This window comes from Lissotriton helveticus, chromosome 3_1, assembly GCF_964261635.1.
Source record: "Lissotriton helveticus chromosome 3_1, aLisHel1.1, whole genome shotgun sequence".
NCBI lineage: Eukaryota > Metazoa > Chordata > Amphibia > Caudata > Salamandridae > Lissotriton > Lissotriton helveticus.
In genome coordinates this window covers 1,138,171,559-1,138,192,233 of record NC_136061.1, presented here as the reverse complement: position 1 = coordinate 1,138,192,233, position 20,675 = coordinate 1,138,171,559, and the positions used below count along the sequence as shown (strand labels likewise).

General features: G+C 46.9%; 1 protein-coding gene across 1 annotated transcript in view; it reads right to left on the bottom strand.

The window, feature by feature from the left end:
- Window positions 1-20,675, bottom strand: part of CACNB4 (calcium voltage-gated channel auxiliary subunit beta 4) — a 769,275-nt gene that overhangs the window by 290,150 nt on the left and 458,450 nt on the right. The window contains exons 6-7 of the mRNA XM_078681745.1: window positions 3,557-3,576; window positions 3,384-3,464 (exon numbers count right to left, since the gene is read on the bottom strand). Of these exons, the coding sequence (XP_078537871.1) occupies window positions 3,384-3,464; window positions 3,557-3,576 (101 nt within the window). The remainder of the gene's footprint in view (window positions 1-3,383; window positions 3,465-3,556; window positions 3,577-20,675) is intronic.

Below are 20,675 nucleotides of genomic sequence, written 5' to 3'. Positions count from 1 at the left end.
CCCCCTAGGATTGCCAGTTGTCATGGGGCTGGCATTCCTCTGGTGGTATATCCTCAGCACCAGACGTAGAACTCCTTTCAGGGCCCATGGTGGGGCGCACAGTGTCTATTAAACGAACCATCAGTCACCTCAAGGCACTGAAGCAGCTATGGTCCGTGCATGTAACAGCGGTGGGGCCGCGTGTGGGGATTTTCGAGGGACGATGCCAAGGGAAAATTATTTATTTATTTTATTTCCCCTCGGCAACGGCCCCATCGTTCTTACCTGTGCTGGCTGCGCCTGTGGTCTAGAGCCCCTCTATTCTCTCCACCAAAAAATGGTGTACCATGTGAGGCACTTGCTCCATTTTGGCCTTCTTAGTGACAAAGAGGACTCCTCACAAACTTTTTAACACTGGGAGATGTCCACTCTCAATAGAATAGTTTGCTGAAGTTTCAAGAACCATCAACAAAACCTTGTAACTTCCTCAGACCCACAAAACCTACATCTCGGGTATAGCACACCTTGATTTGCAAAACCTTTGCCTGCCAATGTCTCAGTCTTATAAAGGGATCAGCTGAACATCAAGGACCACTTACATGCCACTAGTCTTAATGGAAATAACCCCAACTCGCTCTAAATAGCGGACAGAAGTATAGGTAACTGCTCAGCACTTTGGGGCTTTAAGACATCAATGAATACAAATGGTATGTTATCACTGAGTGCCACTAGCGTGAACACCAGATGCTACATCATAAAGAATTCCAGGCTGCTCTGACAAGACTCTCTGGCAGCCTGTCAGTGCTGCGCTGCTCACTGCGCCGATAGAGTGTAGAGGGCACAGCTTCAGGAGCGGGCAGGAACGCACCAGGGATGGTGGGGGTGCGTGGCAGGCAGCAGGTATTTGTTTTCTTTTCCATTAGAGACAGAAAGGAGAGTCCAGGTTATGTATGGCTTCTCTGTTGCTCCTCTGCCCCTGCGTAGGAGCTGAAAGCAGGGGCAGGTGATTTTGAGGACCATATATATCATAAAATTATAGATGACTAAAGAGTGAATAACGTGGATGGTTTCACCCCAAGGTTCTGAGGTGGCATCATACACAACTTAAGTTTCTTTTTGATTGTCTACTTAATTTCACTCAGAACCTCTCTGTGAAAAACATCTCAATTTTTCACTGTTACTTACCTCTAATGGTGAACAACCTTTACAACGCAACTTTTACCACGCAGTGCCTTTACGACGCAACTTTTACAACGCAAACCATTACAACGCATTGCGCTGGGGGGCGCTCTAGGATAGGGAATAGGTTTAATTTACTATCCAACACCTTCCGTACTATCCACGGGGACTGGAGTTGGAATAGTAAATTAAACAATTCACTATCCAGCGCCCCTAAGCACTATGCGTTGTAAAGGCATGCGTTGTTAAAACAGCGTTGTAAAGGCATGCGATGTAAAAGCATGCGTTGTAATGTCATACATCCCCTCTAATTCTATATATTATGTTTTGAGTATCTATTCAATACTTTTACACCGAGGATTCTTGGCACTAAGGGCCTGATTTAATGCTTGGAGGACAGAGTTTACTTAGGATGGTAGAGGACAGCACTTCTGCCATCCAGAGGAACCTCTGCCCGCCTAATTTAGAGCTGTCCACTGGCCCACTAGACAACTCTTTACACTGACAGGATCTGCTCTCATGACAATTCCTGTCAATGGAGGAAAAATTTGACGGATGTTGCGGTCAGCCATGACGGTCGGCAGTCAAACTTTTCATAAGTATTTTGTTTTTCAAAAACAAACTCCCAAAGTAGGAGTTTGTTTTTGAAAACCAAAACTGAATGTCCCAATACCCTAGGAATTTTTTATCAAGGGTGTATTGATCATTATTGTTGTTTTCTTTTCCTTTCTCGACAGGTTTTTCCTGGTGGTGATGAACTGGAAAACTTTACACCAACTACTCTAAATAGCTGGTGGTGTAAAATCCTTCCTCTAACAGCCTCTGGAAGAAGTATTCCATTGACAAAGCTGATGGGGGGTATGCTGACGGAATACTCATGGTCCCCTGATGCTAAATAAGACAGGCGGGCGGAGGGTTTGGCGGACCGGGTACTCTGTCATGTTTTCAATGGAGTATTCTGTCACTAAATTCTAAATCAGGCCCTCTGATATCTATAATTGATTGAATTGAAGCTGCAGGATTATGATGGAGTCAGAAACGTTTTCAGTTGCTGTCTGAAGCATAACAAGATGTTTCTGCAGGGATAGATAGTGGTAATGCCACTATTTTCCAGAAGCGACTTAAAAGGCATGGTCACTGAAAAACAGTTGTTAAGTATTATAAAGTTTGCTGGAAACACTGCAGCTCCAAGGGGTTTTATAGCCAGATTGATTCCACCTGCTGTAAACTGGTGGAGACACCAGGAGAAATACTGAGGGGGAAAGGTGGGAAACGGCATGGTAAATCCACCTCCTGCTTGTTATCCCCCCAAATCTTCTAAAGTCAAAATCTTCTAATGTCCCGTATTTCCATCTTAGAAATACTGGGACCCTCCATAAAGGTAATTACCCCCTGGATGCGGTCCTCATGCATGATACTTCTCCTTTCTGGTAGAACCAATTCCCTAGCTGAAACTCAAAAAGTTCCCCCAAAATGGCCCCCGTTACCCATGATGCCATCACAAAAGGGAGAAACAAATGAAACACTTCCTGTAACATACCACAGCCAACGGCACACGAAAACAGGAAATAGTCAACCGCCATGCAGAGGCGGCCGGGCGGGAATTTAGGACTGCATCCAGGTAGACTAGGACTCGGAGTAATGAAGATTACCAGTAAGTAACAGGGGCGTTCCGGCGCAGGAGAATAAAGGGGATAATTCCGAGCTACTCGTGGTGAGAGACTGCATGCTCCAAACAGTGCATCCGGCTGGGCAACGTGCACTAAAACCAGTCACAGAGATTTTTCCAACATGTTATGTCCCATTACAAAACTGAGGTGATGCCAGGTCTAATGCTATTTCCCTGAACGACTTTTGCACAGCCCACAAAACGAGTCGACAATATAGCAATGCTACAAAACATTTGCATACACCCACTACAGTTTTAAGATGCGGTCAATCTGATATTATTTTTAAGGCAACAATATAGTGCCATGCATATTAAAAGTGAAGTCAGGCGGCACTTGCAGTGAGTATGAACATTAAAGACATGCAGAGGCTACCCTCAGACGTCACCAATAAACAGGCACCATGCACCAACATATTTCTATCTTTGTAAAGTAGAAATGAAACACTGTCCCCAGAGGTCTGGCTGCACTAACACTTACCACTGAATGCTTTCCTTCCTGACGTAGACTTGCATGTCTTTTATAGAGATGCTAAAGCCAATAAGTATGTTTTCATACCTCATAGCCTTTAAGCGATGGACCAACCAGCACCACCGGCCGCATGGACGGCACAACGTCATAGGGAGGAATGTGTTCCGTCTAAAAGAAGGAAGGCAAACAGTACCAACATTAGGATCACAAATCTGCAAATTGCCATGGGTTATAGAAAGATGCGTGAAGAGAGAACTCACCACTTTCTGCTTCTGTTTAGCTAAAAAAAGGAAACAAAAAATAAAACTTGTAAGAACAAAGTTTTTTTTTAAAATAAAGTGAAAACAAGTCTCATGAAGAAACATGCAAATTCTATTTTAAAGATATTCATTAACACATTTCTTAACAAGAATGCTCTTTTGTAATAACTTAAATTATTTTCAAGACATTTTTTATTCATATCACCAAAGACAGCTATCCTTTCACACAGATGTACCAGATTTGGTATCACTGAATAGACTATTCTGTCTCGTAATTATGATATGTTTGGGTTTCTTGCTGGAAGGTATGTATACATCTCTCAATGCATACCAAGGGATCCTGAGTTCATTTTGCATCTAATGCTTTGCAATTTCAAGCTTGAAGTGTGTCAGATGTTGAGGCTCCTCCACCCCACCTTGTGTCTGCTATGTCCTATTAAGGAGAGCGAACCACAGGAACGGTAATTGCCACAATAGGGGCTGGAAATGTTAAAATGTATAATGCACGCAATAACAGATTTACTGCCGCAAGGCATAACCCACAACTCTGATAATGCTATCGAGGTCCATGATTTGAAGTTCTTCCATGCCAGGAAGGCACTTTATGATAAGAGGAGACATGATCTTGAAGGGAGGATGAGCACAGAGTTTAGGTGTACAGGAAACATTCACACCCAAGTGTACAAGAGGGCACATATCCCCTTGGGACTCTGAAGTGGACCTATCTTTGGGGAGGCAGAAGGAGGTGTACTCATCTAATGCTGGTTCCCAATGGGTGAGCAGCTCTGGAATCAGTGGACTAACCAGGAAGAGGTAAGGTAAGTATTTATTTGTTGATTACTTAAAATCATGACAATCAGCAGAGTACACATACAAAATAAAATTAGATTATATATATGCTGCTACATTGTACATTTATATCCAAGCAAAATCTACAACTAAGCCCTAACAGGTTATTTGGCTGAAAATCAGCAAGCATACATCAAATGCTGATTTAATATCGTGGCAGGACGAGCAGCTGTGAACCACAAATCAGCATTAGTTGTATGGATTCAATGGGGATATTCACAGTAGTTTATTACTCTTGACACTTTGCACAATTTATTACCCCCAGGTCCCTCCGTCCTCGACACCTTCATAATTACAAGTGGAGATAACCATCCCCTGACAGAAAAAAAGAACAGAGGTATGCTGGGAACCTAATACTGCCCCTCCCACCGGGAGCACATAAGCAGTACTTACCCAGCATCCTGTCTGTTCTTTTTTTCTGTCTTCGACAGAATGGACTGTTGGTGTGCTGTTGCTGTTGCTGCCCCTGCTCCTGCTGGGCTGGGGTGGCGTGCTTGCTCTTCTCTGCTCCCCCTGCCCGGCTGCCTGGCTTCGCGGGCAGGGGTGCTGTTTCCTGGTGTGTCTGCCTTCCGGCCTGCCTGGCTTGCTGGGAGGCTTGGCTTCTTCCTGGCCGGTGTTCCGTGGATCCTTGCCGGCCCTTTGCGGCTGGTGCGCCGCCTTCCGGTTGCTTCCGGGTCGTGGTGCGCGTCTCCCCGTGCTTGGCCGGGTGGGAGACGCGCTGCGCTGGATGTTATGGATGCAGGAGGATCCGGTGCCGGCTGTTGAGTGGGGGCCTTGTACATGCTCCGGCCCCCGCTCCGGGTGAGTCCCGCTTTGCGGTGTCTTTTGCTCTCTCTTTGTGTTGTTGTAGGGAGTGCAGGGACTTCCAGTGCTCAGCGGCGGTGGCGGCTGCTTTTGATGTTTGCGCTACTTGTTCGCTGATGGCAGGGGGTGCGCGCTACTATATAGAAACCACTTTGGAGGCCCTGGGTGAATGAATACTTGCGTGCTGTGACACTCGTGCACGCTAGTGCCTTTGCACTCTGTGGCCTGCTATCCCCCGCAGGCGCCTGTGTTCGTCCTGGTCTCGGTTTCGTACCCCGGTGTGTGCAATCAGCCTTCCGTCTGTGGTTGGTGTGCTGGGTTCCGTTTCTTTGGGTTGACGCTTCACATCTGTTCTTCGGCGCCAGGATGCCTCTGGGTGTTCGTGCACTTTCCGAAGAATGGTGCCTTACAGGGGACGTTGTGATGTCACATCTCTGGGGCACTTTTTTTGTGCTACTTCTGGTCTCTGGGCTGCGCTTCACTCAGCTTTCCTGGGGGTGCTGCTGGGTGGGAGTCGCACGCGTTTAGCTTCTTTGCACCATGATGTTTGGGCATGTGGTGCTGCTGCTGCTTTTTCTTCTGCTCTGTGTTTTTGGAGCCTTTTCTGGCCCATGCTTTTGTACTTTGGGCGCTGTGTGTGGGTTGTCCCTTTGTTCCCGTTCCCTGCCCTCTGTTCGGCTGCAGCTCTGTGTTGGCTCCGTTCTTCCTGGATGCTGGGCCACTCGCTGTCGTTTGCTGCGGCGCTTTGCCCCTCCTTAAAGGTGGTGAGGTTATGGCCTTATGGCTAGAGCGCTCGCTCTCTGGCCGGGGGAGCTGAGTTCGGGTCTTGGCAGCGGCACTCAGCTTCCTCTAGTTCTGGACATGTCACTTCTTCCCCCGTGTCTACTACTGTTGGTTTAGTGTCGCTGGCCGACTGGGAGTCGCTCATCGTGTTGGTTCTCTTGGATTGCATGATGTCTGCGACGTTGGTGGTTCTGGGTGTTTCCCTTTAGTCCTGCCGGTTCCTTTTTCCTGTCCTCGTGCTTTCTCCTGTGCTTTGGCTCTGGGGGTTCTGTGCGTTTGTTGAACATTTCTGTTCGCTCGGTTGGATGTCTTGGGCGCTGTACCTCCACCTTGGCCTGGCGTGTCCTTCGTGCTGTTTGTCGCTTTCCCCCTGCCGGTTCTCCGGTGGCCTGTGCTTTCTATGCTCGGCCGGGGGGGGGGGGGGGGTATTCGGGGGTTTGCGTCCCTGGGTTGCCTTCCGTTTTCTGGCATTCTTGTGTGGCTTGGGACGTCTTGTTCCTTTCCTACGTATGGTTATGTTTTGGTCTTCTTTGTGGTGGGGGCCCCCGCTCTGGCTGTTTCTCGCCCCCCCTGCTGCTGTCCTGATGTCCGGTGTTCGGGGGTGCTCTGTTGGGCTGCTGCTGTCAGTCCTGGGGTGTTGCCTGGCGTGCCTTCTGGAGTGTGTCTTGTCCCTGGGTCGGTGCCTCCTGGGGGTGCCTGGGTTTGTTCGGGACTAGGTTTCGTATCCTATTGCTGCCTCAGGTGTCCACGCTGCTTGCCTCCTGTGTGGTGGGTTCCTGGTCCTCGGCCTTGCCTCCGGCCCACCCCGGACCTTGTTGTTCTCCGGTGGGGATTGTTCCGTGGGTCTGCTCCCTCTGGTTCTCTTCTTCGGGGGTGCCCCTGCTCTAGGTGGCTCTGTGGGTTCTCGCTCTTCTGTTTGTGGGCTACCTCCGGCTGGCTTGGGTTCCGGTCGCCCCTGTGGTGGCTGTTTTCCTTGCTGTTTTCCCTCGGTGGCCTTGCCTCCGCTGCGGTCTGGCTGTTGCCTCTGCTCCGCTTGGGTCCCCTGGCTTTTCCTTCCTGGCTTCCGTATGGTTGGTGGGCGTTTGGGGCTCCTGGCCCTGTTCCTCCCGTCCCTTGGGCTGCGCCTGGTTCCTCTCTTGGTTGGTTGCCGCTGTCGTGCCAGGGCTCTTTGGGGTGCTTGTCCCCTCTGCCTGCGCTTGGGTGGCTGGTGCTGCCTTGGGTGCGGCTCCCTCCCTACCTGCTCCTATTCTCGTCTGGTTGCCTGCCTGGGTCTTCCTGATGCTGTGTCCTTGCCATTTGCTCCTGGTTCTGGTATGGTCCTGGGGTCTTTTGGGTGTGCTTAGCCTGGCTGCTTCTGCTCTAACTCCCCCTGTGCTTGCCTTTGGCTTGCTTCTCGGTTTGTTGGGAGCCTGCTCTTCTTGTCCGTGGCGCTTTCCTCCCCCCGGGTGGTCTTTCCTGTGGGGTTTTGCCTTCTGGGCCCTGGTGTTCATGCGGCTGCTGTTTGGGCCTGGCTGTCTTTTGGTGGTGCCACGCCCTTGGCGGGGCTCCTGTTTTTCCCCTCTCCGGGTCTCCTGTTCTCCCGGTTGGTGGCCTGGGGCCGTGCTGCCTTTCTGCGCTGGCTGGGTGTCTGCTGGGGCTTTCTGCTCTTGCGTGTTGGTCTTCTTTTGGGCTCTGTGTCCTTGCCTGGGCTCTCTTTGTGTCCTGGCGGGACGCTCTGCTGTTGTGTCCGCACCCTGGTGGGTCCTTCGGGGCTTGCTTCCTGCTGGCGGGTCTTGGCAGTCTTCTTACGCCTGTGTTGGGGCTTTTGTGGGGTCCTTTGACTCCGGTGGTCTGCGGGCTTACTGCTTGTTCTGGTTGTCCTCGGGCTGTGCCTCTTGTGCTTCCTGGCTGTTTTGCCCTCTCTGGGGGTGTTCTGCTGTGTGTGTCCTGGTTGGCTTCTGCCTTCCTTGTTTCTCCTGCCTTGGTTCCCATTGTGGGTCTGTTGGGTGCCCCCCCCTCTCTCTGAGTGGGGTGTGGTTCCGTGGTACTCTTGCCTCGGTGGGGTTCTCCCTTCTGGCTGCGGGTTGTCTGGGGTTTTCTGCTTGTTGGCCCTCTGCTTCCTCTGGCTTCCGCTTTGGCGGTTTGCTCTGTTCTTTTCCACCCTTCTGTGTGGTTCTGGCGGTGGTGTGCTGGGGGTTCCCGGTTCCTCCCTGCCCTTTTTGCTGTGCCTTGGGCTCTGCGTGGGCCTCCTGCGTAGTCGGGTTGCTTGGCTCTGGTCCTGGCTTCCCGGTTCTGCTGGCGTTTGTTGGCCTCTTTTTTGCGGGTTGCTTGGCTCCTCTCCGGCGTTGCTGGGTTGGGGCCTTGTGGTGGTGGTCTGGGTGCTGTGCTCCCTCGGCTTTCTTTTTCCTGCTGCTCCTGCCCTTGCTGCTGGTCTGGCATGGGTGTGGGGTTCCTGGGCGGTCCTGTGTCTTCTGGGCACCTTCTTTGTGCTGCTCTATGTGCCTCTTTGGGCGGCTGCTGGGGTTTCCCCGTTGCTCTGTGCTCCCCTCCTGCCTTGTGTTCCATCCCTTTGGGGTTGGGGTTTTCTGGGCTTGTGGTCGGTTTCTCTGTGAATCCCGACCTGGTTCTGTTTTCTTTGTTGCTGGTTTCCGGTCTTGTTGGCCTCTCCTTGTTGGTGGGCTTTCGGCTGGATTGTGGGGTTCTTCCCCGTCCGCTCCTTTTGGGCTCCTGGGTGCTTGTTGCTTCCTGGGCCTCCTCGGACGAGTTTCCTCCTCGGGTCTCTTGGGCTCGTGTTCTTTTCTTTTTGGGAGTTTGGCCGGGTTTCTGGCCTGTGCTTCTCCTTCTTTTTTGGGCTGGGTGCTTGTGCCTGCGCTCTGTTGGCCTTTTGTTTCTTTGGCTTTCTTCCGGGTTGTCTCGTCTTCCTGGTGGGTCTGCCTGGCCCTGTGTGACTTCCTGCTGGTTCTGCCCTTGGCGGTCTTCTCCGGTGGGTTCTTTTGGCTGGTCTTGGTGTCCTGGTCCGGGTCCCGGTTGCCGGTTTCTCGGGTTGGCGGCCTCCTTTTCTTGGTGCCCTGGCCTTTTTCTTTGTCTCCGGTCCTTGTCCCTGCTGTCCTGTTCTGGGTTGCGGGCCGGGGGTTTCCTGCGGTCTTCCTTTCCTCCTTCTCGGTACTCCCTTGGGTGGCTGCTTTGTTGTGGTTTCCTGGGTGTGCTTGTGCGTGCGGAAGGCCGGGTTTTCTGCTTTGGTATTCTCCACTTGTAATTATGAAGGTGTCGAGGACGGAGGGACCTGGGGGTAATGTCCTATTACTTACCGGTAATCTTCATTACTCCGGGTCCCGTAGTACTCGACACCTTCATACGCCCCTCCCTCCCTCCCGGGCGGCCGACCTTCCTGTCTGGGCTTGGTTGTACAGACGGGATGCTGGGTAAGTACTGCTTATGTGCTCCCGGTGGGAGGGGCAGTATTAGGGTCCCAGCAAACCTCTGTTCTTTTTTTCTGTCAGGAGATGGTTATCTCCACTTGTAATTATGAAGGTGTCGAGGACTACGGGACCCGGAGTAATGAAGATTACCGGTAAGTAATAGGACATTCAGTATGTTTTGATCACGCTATGGGTGAGGTTTATCTGTGCTTTTGTTTAGTACATTAATTTGTGTAGCTATCTTTTTAGCGCCACCCTGTGTTCTGGGGTTTGATTAACGTTGTCACTTTAAATCTTGAAGCTCTGAAAAGGGAGGTTCAGGGGTCAGAACCTACCTTGAACTGATCAAGCACACGTGGGCGAGTTTATAATTAGAATGGCCTGTGAAACAGATATAAGAAACGCTTGAGTTCGTTTTGTGTGAATGCGCATGAAGTGAGAAGTCTGAAAATGTGGCTCCTAAGGTAATTTACCGAGGGTTGTACATGATGTGATTTGGGAATATTAACTTATACAACTAAATGGGTCATTATTTCAAGGCACTCACTACGTCAGAGGTTGGAGGGGTGTTACACGGCAGTTCGGTCATGAGTTTACAGTCAGTTTAGTTATTTTTCCATTTGTTTCAGCAACCCCTGACGAAGAGCCCACATGGCTTGAAATGCATTGAGTGGAACAAAATAAGCCACTTCTTTTTGAACGTTTTGCATACACGTGCTGCTGTGAGAAGTCTGGATGGACAGCAGGAGGCATTTGAAAATGTTAAATAAGGCATCAACGTGGAACCACACTGTCCCTGCAAGTGATTAAAAGGCACTGATTAACTTTGGAATGAAGCATGGGAATATTATTGGTTTACTTTTGAAAAACTTCTGATTACATATAAAGAATGACTTATTGTGAGGAAAAATTCCTGCATTTAGCAGTGCGACGGATAGGTGCGCCATGCTACCTACCTGTTTTGGATACATATGTATTCTACTGTGATCTGGGACAGTTAACAGTATCTGTTAACGCACGCAACAAAGAGGTGTAGTCAACATAATAATTCAACACTTTAAAGAGAAGGAGTGCATTCATTAATCCTTTTTCTAACTTTGTAAAAGTGGCATTTTCAAAATGGTAATGTCAAATCCAACTTTACCATGAAAGAAGATTTGTTATTACAATTCTGAAGACCCCATGTCCAGAGCTACGGCCCAATTAATTGTTTCTGTTGTTTCCAGGTGAAAGTATTGATACCTTTGGATACAGGTTCCCAATTTAGACACCAACTGTCCCTTGCACCTGAAAAGTCAGTTTTGTGACCACTACCTACAACTGTCTTAAAAAAGTGTTTGGTGGGGAGGGTACACTCCCTGTGATTCACCTCAGGGGTGGGTACATAAATAGAAATATGACTAAAGATCCCCTAACAACATGGAAGACACATCGACCGATGTAGGAAACTATTCCATCACCAGCCACAGCCCTTTACTAGAGTGCATGTCCCATGATGATCCCAAACTATGCAATGAGGCCTCTGCCTGTTTTTTTAGCTTCAAGCAGTGGAGAGGGAGATGGTAAACAACTTTTACGACGCTGTAATGACACCGCAGTGCCATTACAATGTGGGTTTTACAACGCAAGTCGTTACCACGACTTGCACTGGAGGGCGCTCTAGACTAAGGAATAGTAGATTTACTATTCCAACACCTTCCCTACTGTACGCAGGCTGGTGTTGGAATAGTAAATCTTACTATTCCTAAGTCCAGCACCCTACAGCACAAGTCGTGATAACGACTTGCGTTGTAAAACCTGCGTTGTGATGTACCGCGGTGTTATGTACTGCGTTGTACCATCATACATCCGAGGGAGATCATTTGTGCTCATCTCTCACTTGTAGCTTAACAACCGAATCATATGGGGAACATTTAAGCTATTATGCTATCTTAGTCAAGCTATTTCCCTAGGCAGAAAACATCAAGAATCCACTATTGCATCGTAGGTTTACCTTTCAGCTAACAGACGGACTGACAGCTAGACAGACAGACACACACAGGGAATATATCAATGTTAGCGTGGGGCTACTCACACTTTTATCAGCAGTCTTCCAGCACCCAGTCACCACCAGAATTATTCGGCTGAGGACAAGTGAGGCAACAAACAAACAGGCCTTGCACAATCTGTGTGTGACAACGAACAATGGGGCCCCCACCATCTTCAGCAGGTGCAGCACTAAAGCTGGGATTGCGCAGCGCCTGATGTACGCACATTCAAATCCTTCCTGAACAGGTTGATACCTGTGTGTCTGTAAAGATCATGGGCCTTTGGCTGGGCTGCTCCAAATAACAATGACATGCTAGGCTACTGCTGTTTCTCAATAAGTGAAAAACCACAACCAGCAATTTGTAAATGGCCCGAACCTTCAGTTTGGTCCATTTTCACAACTAAATATTCATGTACCATCTTTAAATCATCATTGTATTGATTTCAATCTACAATCCTGCACAGGATTTTCTTTTAGGGCCATATCAGCACAGTCTTTAAGTCGAAACTGACTACCTGTGGAACACTATAATGAAAAAAATATTTGCCTATGCCTCCAGTTTTTGAATCAAACACCATTTAGTTGAGGATAAACCACACTTTATTAGTTTATCCTGACATTGATTTATGTCGTTTGATTTGTACACAGTTTGAAAAAAGTTATATTCATTCCATCAAAACAGACATCAGATAACTATCAACTTCATGTCTGGCCATATACAAGAAAAGCAATTTTTGTGCATATATACAAATGTGCAATAGGAAATCAATAAAGAATTTTTAACAAAACCACATTTACCCGTGAATGCATAATCATAACATGGACAAGTGTATTATAGATAAAACATTGCATGGAAAAAGGATCACAAACTTGGGGAGAGAAAATGAAGAAAGAAATTTTCTTTACAAATTATTTTTTACAAAATCAACTCCCTACTCCTGAACTAATAAACACATTACAATTCAGGAAACAATGCCCATTTATGCATCAAGCATATAAGTCTAAGTATCAAAAAATGATGTCGAAGATGCCGACGCGTTTCGAGTCCTGTTACACAATTTACAGGAATCTCATCAGGGCGGTGTAATTCTAGTCCATGGGAACTGTTTGGGAAAATAAAAAATAACTATTTACAAAAGGGTCCTCAAGCCATTTGTATAAGTGACTGAGAGGCGCATATTTACATGCGACGTACCTTCCAGTATTCGAGTGTTGCCCAAAGTTGCTCCTATTTTTGTGGAAGATCGTCTATGCTGAATGGTCTGAACTGCAACAGATTAGGGGTTGGGTCAGTGCCAAAAAGGGGATAGATTCGTGCCCCCCAGGAGCATGTGAAATGAAAAATGAAAATTACCTGCGAAGTTGCTGGCCAATCGGCAACTGTGCCGGTGTCAGAGGGTCAATCAAAATGTATGATTCATTGTGTTTCTGTGAGGAGGGAAATTGACAGCGAGTTTTAGTGGGTGCGTGCTTGATGTGTCTTGCACTAGAACAAAGCGCCGCAAGGGGGAAACTTACTTCTAAATGGCTTCAGAAAAGCGGAAAAAATCTCTTCTCTGTTAACCACTGATCCTTCGTTTTGTTTTCTCACTGTTGGGGCAAGGAGGAATGGAGATGTCAGTGCGCTAGTGTCTAGCTTATAGCGCTTTGGTGAATCACATAGTTTGGCAATAACAAGGGTGTCAATAATGCTGGGTCCTGCTCTTACCTCAAAGGCGAGCGTTGAACGCTGCTCCTCAGTCTGTCTGCTAACCGGCACGCACAGAAAGTGGGTGTCCGGCGCGGTGCCTGTTCCCTCATTAATTCTAACATGTGGTTCGTTTTTGGCCAATCAGAACCGCAATTGGTTCTGATGCATTCTGGGACTTGTTGTTTACACCAAAAATGCGTCTGATTTATGCCCTATTAATTTCGCTCAGACTGTTCAGGCCCTTGTTGACACTGTCAAATTTGAGTATAAGATAAGCCTCCTTGCGCAATAACATGGATTCAACATCGGAATGACGTTTAGGATCAATCCAGGCCAATGTTGTCCACTTAAAATCATTCTCAGTGTGACTGTTGTAAGAAAAATGTTCCACCATTGGTGCGGTCAAAACTTTTTTCTTTATGCGCGAACGATGTTGAGTTATTCGCGCATTGATAGGCTGATTAGTTTTGCCGATGTAAATTCTGTTGCATGGACATACCACTGCATAGACGATGTTCCGTGTTTTACAGTTTGTAAATGAATCATGTTTCCACTTGATGCCATTGTGAATGAACGTGTCTCCTTCCAGTGTTGTGGAACAAGACACACAATTGCCACATTTGTGGTGCCCGCGTAAAGGTTTCAAATTCCACTGAGCTATAAGGTCACTTTTCGGTGGTGGAATGTAACTGTCTGCTTTGACAAGTTGTTGCCCAATGCTTCGATTTTTACGCATGGCAAAAATGGGTTTGGGAAGAGGGTGCTCAAGTGTTTCCAAAAGATGCCAATTTTTCCGGATGATATTTTTGAATTGGTTTGTGTGTTGGCCAAATGTTGTCACACACACCAATTGCTCTAAATCTCTTTTAACCTTTTTTTGGAGTAATGTTTCACGTGGGGTAAATTTGGCCCTATTTCTGGAGTGTTTCAATAATTTCTTGGGATACCCCCTCTCCACCATTTCACTACAAAATCTTGTTGCATGTGTCTCAAACTCACTAAGATTTGTGCAATTACGTCTAATCCTTAATAGTTGACCATAAGGTAGATTGTCTTTTAAGCATTGTGGATGCGAGCTGGCATAGTGAAGGATTGTATTCCTGTCGGTTTCCTTCTTGTGTAAGGAGGTTGTCAACTTTGCTTCACTGGTGCTTACCGTGACGTCAAGGAAAGTCATTTCTTTAGGGCTGGAGTTCAGAGTAAATGTAATGTCAGGGTGCCTAGAGTTCAGCCATGCATGAAACTGATCAAGTGTCGCCTGGCTCCCCTGCCACAGGAGCCAGACGTCATCAATATATCTCAGCCACTGTCTAATGTGACCTGAGAAAGGTTTGCCATTGTAGACAAATCTCTCCTCGTACTGTGCCATATACAGCACTGCCAGCTCCGGTGCATAGGGACAACCCATGGCTGTCCCTTTGATTTGAATGAAAAAGGAGAGATTTGTCTACAATGATAGTTATTTTTTATTTTCCCAAACAGTTCCCATGGACTAGAATTACACCGCCCTGATGAGATTCCTGTAAATTGTGTAACAGGACTCGAAACGCGTCGGCATCTTAGACATCATTTTTTGATACTTAGACTTATATGCTTGATGCATAAATGGGCATTGTTTCCTGAATTGTAATGTGTTTATTAGTTCAGGAGTAGGGAGTTGATTTTGTAAAAAATAATTTGTAAAGAAAATTTCTTTCTTCATTTTCTCTCCCCATGTTTGTGATCCTTTTTCCATGCAATGTTTTATCTATAATACACTTGTCCATGTTATGATTATGCATTCACGGGTAAATGTGGTTTTGTTAAAAATTCTTTATTGATTTCCTATTGCACATTTGTATATATGCACAAAAATTGCTTTTCTTGTATATGGCCAGACATGAAGTTGATAGTTATCTGATGTCTGTTTTGATGGAATGAATATAACTTTTTTCAAACTGTGTACAAATCAAACGACATAAATCAATGTCAGGATAAACTAATAAAGTGTGGTTTATCCTCAACTAAATGGTGTTTGATTCAAAAACTGGAGGCATAGGCAAATATTTTTTTCATTATAGTATTGTGGCCCTGCCTACCCTCCTTCCCGTTGGGCCCAGCCACCCTTGGTTTTTCAGATTACCTGTGGAACACAGCTTTGTTTTCACCAGTGTATTTCATTCATCCTTGAGTGTGTCTGTCTGTGTAAGGGTGAAAGTGAAAACAAGCATTTGCAATGCAATAGGTCTCGCGTTAATTAAGTTTGAGCTATTGGCATTGCTAAATATTGCAACACCAATTGCAACAAAAGTCTATAAATTGTATTTATTTTTGTAGCAATGGTGGCATGCTGCGCTTTAGATGAATATGTTTAAAAGTAAAGTGCGCCATACTGCGATTGCTACAATAGTTAATTGTGGATGCGTTAACAATTGATGTGTGCACTGGTGGCTGGTGGTGTGTGTGCCTGTAGAAATTGTGCACTGATGGTGTGTGTGCCTGGTGGAAGTAAGCACTGCCGGCTGGTGGTGTGTGTGCCTGGTGGAAGCGTGCACTGACGACTGGTGGTGTGTGCCTGGTGAAAGCGTGCACTGACGGCCGGTGGTGTGTGTGTGCCTGGTGAAAGCGTGCACTGACGGCTGGTGGTGTGTGTCTGGTGGTAGCGTGCACTGACGGCTGGTGGTGTTTGTGCCCGGTGAAAGCCTGCACTGACGGCAGGTGGTGTTTGTGCCCGGTGACAGCGTGCACTGATGGTGTGGTTGTGTGTGTGGTTGTGTGGTTGTGTGTGTGGTTGTGTCTGTGTGGTTGTGTGTGTGTGTGTTTGTGTGTATGTTTGTGTGTGTATGTTTGTGTGTGGTGGTGGGTTAAGGCAAAGGCAAGGTGGCAATGTTATAATGACGTGATGATGGGAGTAAAATGGTGCCTAATGTTACTTCTGCACCCGAGGATTTTGGTAACTGAGTCAAAAAATGCTTGTTTCAAAGTTGTAAGGACACCGTGAGCTGTAACTATGTCACATCAATAAAATAAAACGAACACCAGGACAACTTTTGACCAAGAGCCCAAAACTAGCTTCAATAGAATCCTTCACAGCAGCATCAGATAAGGACATAAGGAAGGCTACATGTGAAAGGATAGAATAACGAGTTTGAGCTATTGACATTGCAAATAACAATGCCTTTTATTTTAGTTTTCGTTATTAAAACATAAATAAAAGGCATTGTCATTTACAATGCCAATAGCTTAAACTCGCATAAATGCGAGACCTATTGCATTGCAAATGCTTGTTTAAATATTAGTGCTGGTGTAACTCTATTTTCAATTGAAAACCTATGAGTAAAATGTCTGCCTTCTGCGCAGTCCCAGTGTATTATCTCTTTAAAGTGTGTATGACAAAGTGCTTTGTTTTCCTGTTCTAATTTTTGTTCACCACGGGGGTACAGTGAGGAAACACAAATACCACTACTTGTTAGTTAAAGCACATACAATCTGCAGAAACACGGTATTAAGCGCTATAAGAAAGCACGTTGCTGATATTATTAATATGTGCTGAGAGAGCTCCACGCACAATGTGTGAGAGTTTGCTTCATCCCTCTGGGACCAGGTGTAGGAGTTAAGCTGATTGTTGTCTCGTGTGAGAGTGTGAGTGTGCCCCACACACAGCTGGGGGATCTGACGCACTCCTGCAGGATACTCTCGTACACGAGTGAGGTCTGACACCACAGAGAGGAGGGCGGGGCACTGATCAGGGTGAGGGCTGGCGAAAGTGTGGGTGACACAGTGTGCATGGGCATGCTTCGGGTTCGAGGTGCTGCATGCAACACTTTTTTTTATTTACATGCATAGCTATTGTACAACATTCACCCTGTTAATAAACAGGGCCGGGACACAGGTCTGACTCTTCCTTATAAATTATATAGTGTATTAAATGTGTGAAACACTAACTTCGGGTGTAAATTGACGCTGCATTGACTCCTATGCCCCCCCTTCTGTGACTCCTCCTCACAGCTGACACCTCTTGAAAGTTCTCTGAAGCGCGGATTTCACACACCAGTGAATTTTGATTAATGGGAGGACAGGGGTGCTTTGGTGATGCTCACAGCTGCAGCCATGTGGCTGTTTTTTTCACAGTTTTATATAGCTCGAAGCCTCGAACTCGCCCTGAAGGTCTTGGAGACGGCACATGGGCACCAGTTACATTACACAAGGACACATCATCTTTTGTCGTCACGGGGAGAATAAGTGATTTGCTCATAATCACAGGATGTGGAGGCGACGCCCACACTCGAAGCTGGTTTTCCCAGCTTCAAAGACGGCAGCTCCGCCCGCTAGGCCACATCCGCTCACATCTTCTATTACGATTCGTTCGCATTAAACAGTATGATAACTATCTGCCCTCCAACACTTTACCGTAATGCGGACTTCTTTTCACCCCACGTGAGGCTGAATGAACAATATTCAGAGACCTGTTCATGCACACAGTGGGGCACAGCACTAGTGAAATGTGCACACACAACACAAGCCACTCAAGTCCGCAGACATACATCAGTGACAAGACGTGCTACCTTCTCACGTGGTCACACAATAAACCACGGACCTCCTCCTTGCACCCCTGAGTCTGCGCTTGAATAGACGGATCTGAAGCTTCCAGGGGTTTCTCACGCAGAGGCCCAGTCAATGACTGAAGGGACAATGTGAGGCGGAGTCCGGCCGAGCTGCAGAGAGGAGGGGGCAATGGGTGGAATGTGAGGAGGGGGGCTAAAGGTGGGGGTCGGGCAATGGACGCACTGTGAGGAGTGGCTAACGAGACGTGAGAGAGGCAATGAAAAAGAGCAGAGGGTTCATGCGTCTGCCAGAGTCACCCGAGAGCCCCCCGCGGTTGCTGCTTCTAGCCGCTTTAATCCCTAAGAGATAAACAGAACAAGTCCTTGTTATTTGCGGGCCCACCAAGTACCACGAATGTGGCACGAGAATAATATATAGAATCACTTTCACAGCCGTCAGGTCTAACTTTATCGTAGTGTAAACTTATAGTGCATTGACTAAGAAGCTGTGTTTGTGCATACACTTACTTGGGGGAAGTATACATATGTGTAAGGTGTAAGTGGCCGGCGGCCGCGCTGAAATGTGTATTCGGAACACACTGGATTTTAAACAGTTCGAGAAGAGTGCTTTTAGTCAAAACGTTTTCTAACGAGAAACTGCTGCAAACACTAAAACTACATTTCTTTTTTAGGAGCGCTACCGCCTCAGCAATCACAACAACTCGTTTCTATATAGCTTCCAGTAAGGCTTTTTACTGCTGCCCCTCCGCCAAAATAAAAAAAAACTCATCTTTAAAACAAGCTCTTGGCATTGCTGTGGGGAGGGGGGAGGAGAAATGTGAGACACGGCCTGGCGGCCGTGAAAAGTGTGAAGCAGTGGGCGGGGGAGCGGATCCCTTTGAAGCTCTCGGAGGTGGTAGCAAATGGTAATAAAAAGCCTGTGGGGGAAAAAGGCGTGCTTGTGCACGTGAACTGTTTGAAATCTGCCCGATGGTTTGAGAACTTTTTTGCCTCCTAGAATTCTCAACTATCCATTCCTTGCGGAATGGGATAGGCGAGACCTAAAAATGACAGCTTGTGCGAAAATGGAGGTTCGAAAGAGAGAGGGATATGAGAAAAGTAAGTCAGTATGGATAAGGTTATGTGTAGGAGAAGGGCAAGTAAATGGATTTGTGATGGGAGTAGGGTTTGATGGAGAGAAGCTAATGTGTGCATGTGTGTGTGAAAGATGAGCATTATTTAATTGAGAGGTGAAGGTTAAGGGCGTTTGAGTGAGAATGGGATGGTAAGTAGATTTTTTGTGATAGTAAAGTGGATCTTTGAGAGAAGGGCATGAGAAGAAAAGTGAGAGGAGGAGATGTGAAAGGAAGATGTGATAAAGGAATGTAAACAATAGTGAGATGACTCATGAAAAGTAGTGTATGTGTGCGGAGCATGAGGAAAGTGGGGATAGAAAGAGCAGTGTGTCAGAGGATGGATGGGAATGGATGTCCAAATGAAGAGTATGAGAAGTGAGAGAGAGGTAACTAAGATAGAGAAAGGGAGGTGGATGTGTGAGAAGGGAAAGTGTGAGGACCATACATTTTTGAAGATGCAGGAGGATGTATGATTAAAAAGAGTTCAAGGGATAAGCTGTGAGAAAACAGGGTGGTGTGAGATACAGGCGAGAGCAGATACATTTTTGGGAAAGAGAATACTGGAAAAGTGGGTGCTACAGAAAAAGGTACTTTGAACTAGGATGGCAAAAAAACATATGTTGGTTATAAGGAAGATAGAAGTAGAGAGGAGTAAGTAAGACCGTCTAGAGGAGAGATAGAGGAAGTCATAGCCTGGGAAAACGAGAACAGCACTGCTGGTTGTCTGTATAATAGTTTAAGCTAGGAAAAAAGAGGGTGAGAGTGAGGCATGTGTAAATGAAGAGTGTGAGGAAGTTGATGGTAAGAGAAAAGGGAGAAATAACAAGGAAGCATGTAACAAGAGGAAAATAGGAAGAGACTGAGATGAGAGAGAAGAGTTGAGGAGAAAGGGGGTGAGAGGGAGGGAAAGTGAGAAAGAGAAAGGGGAGGAAAGGAATGACAGAATAGAGGCCAAGACTGAGACTGGAAAGAGAGTGAACGAAAGAGAAATGTGAAATATGTAATAGAGGAGGGAATATATGAACAGAAGACGCAATGGATGGTGTGAAAAAAAAGCAGCACATATGCATGTTTTTTGTTCTTGTTGCCATTGTGTCTTTACATGACCTTACTGGGGACATGCCTCGCTCTCCATTTCCTTTCCTGCCACAAGCAGGGAAGATCTCTGTATTGTTACACAATGGCCCCAGTTTTTGAGATCTAAGGTTCGTGTACAAATATGCATATTAATAAAATTATAGCAGCTAACCTGCAGGAAATAACCACAGGTCTGACTGACAGCAGCACAACTTTCAGGGTCTGGCATGCTGTGGCGGCCGGCACAGGTAAGCTCAGTGGGGTGGAGGGGTGTGGGGGGGTGCAGAGTCAACAGACAACGTAATAGTTTTTTTTTTTTTTTTATTATACCTAGTCTGTCGCTTCACCCCACTCCCACCCGGCCCACCCCTGCCCCGCCCCACCCCATGGCGCTTACCTGTGCCGGCAGCAGCAGGGCGCAACAGAATATTACACAAGTGAGAGAGGTGCCACAACTTGCATATTCACTCACTCGGCCACCTATGCTTTACTGTCAGTGAGTTATGCACCGGCTCCATAAATCTGTCTGTGACTACAGGTCACTCTTGCCTCAACTCTACATGTTCTGTGAGTGATGAAAGCTTGTGCTAGCCTTCCCTGCGAAGCCTGTTCTGCAGGGAACCAAAGATTACACTTGCTGCCTTCTGTAAGAGAGAGGTGCTTGCTTTGCTACAGTCATCTTGTACCTGTTCAGTGTGTAAACAAAATGTGCACTGCTACTGCCATATTTGTATGTGTATCTAGAGATTGAGAAAGCTTGATCTGAAGCTGGCTAGCTGTACCTGTCCTCTAAAGGAGGGACGCTCACACTATTTATTTATTTATTTAGT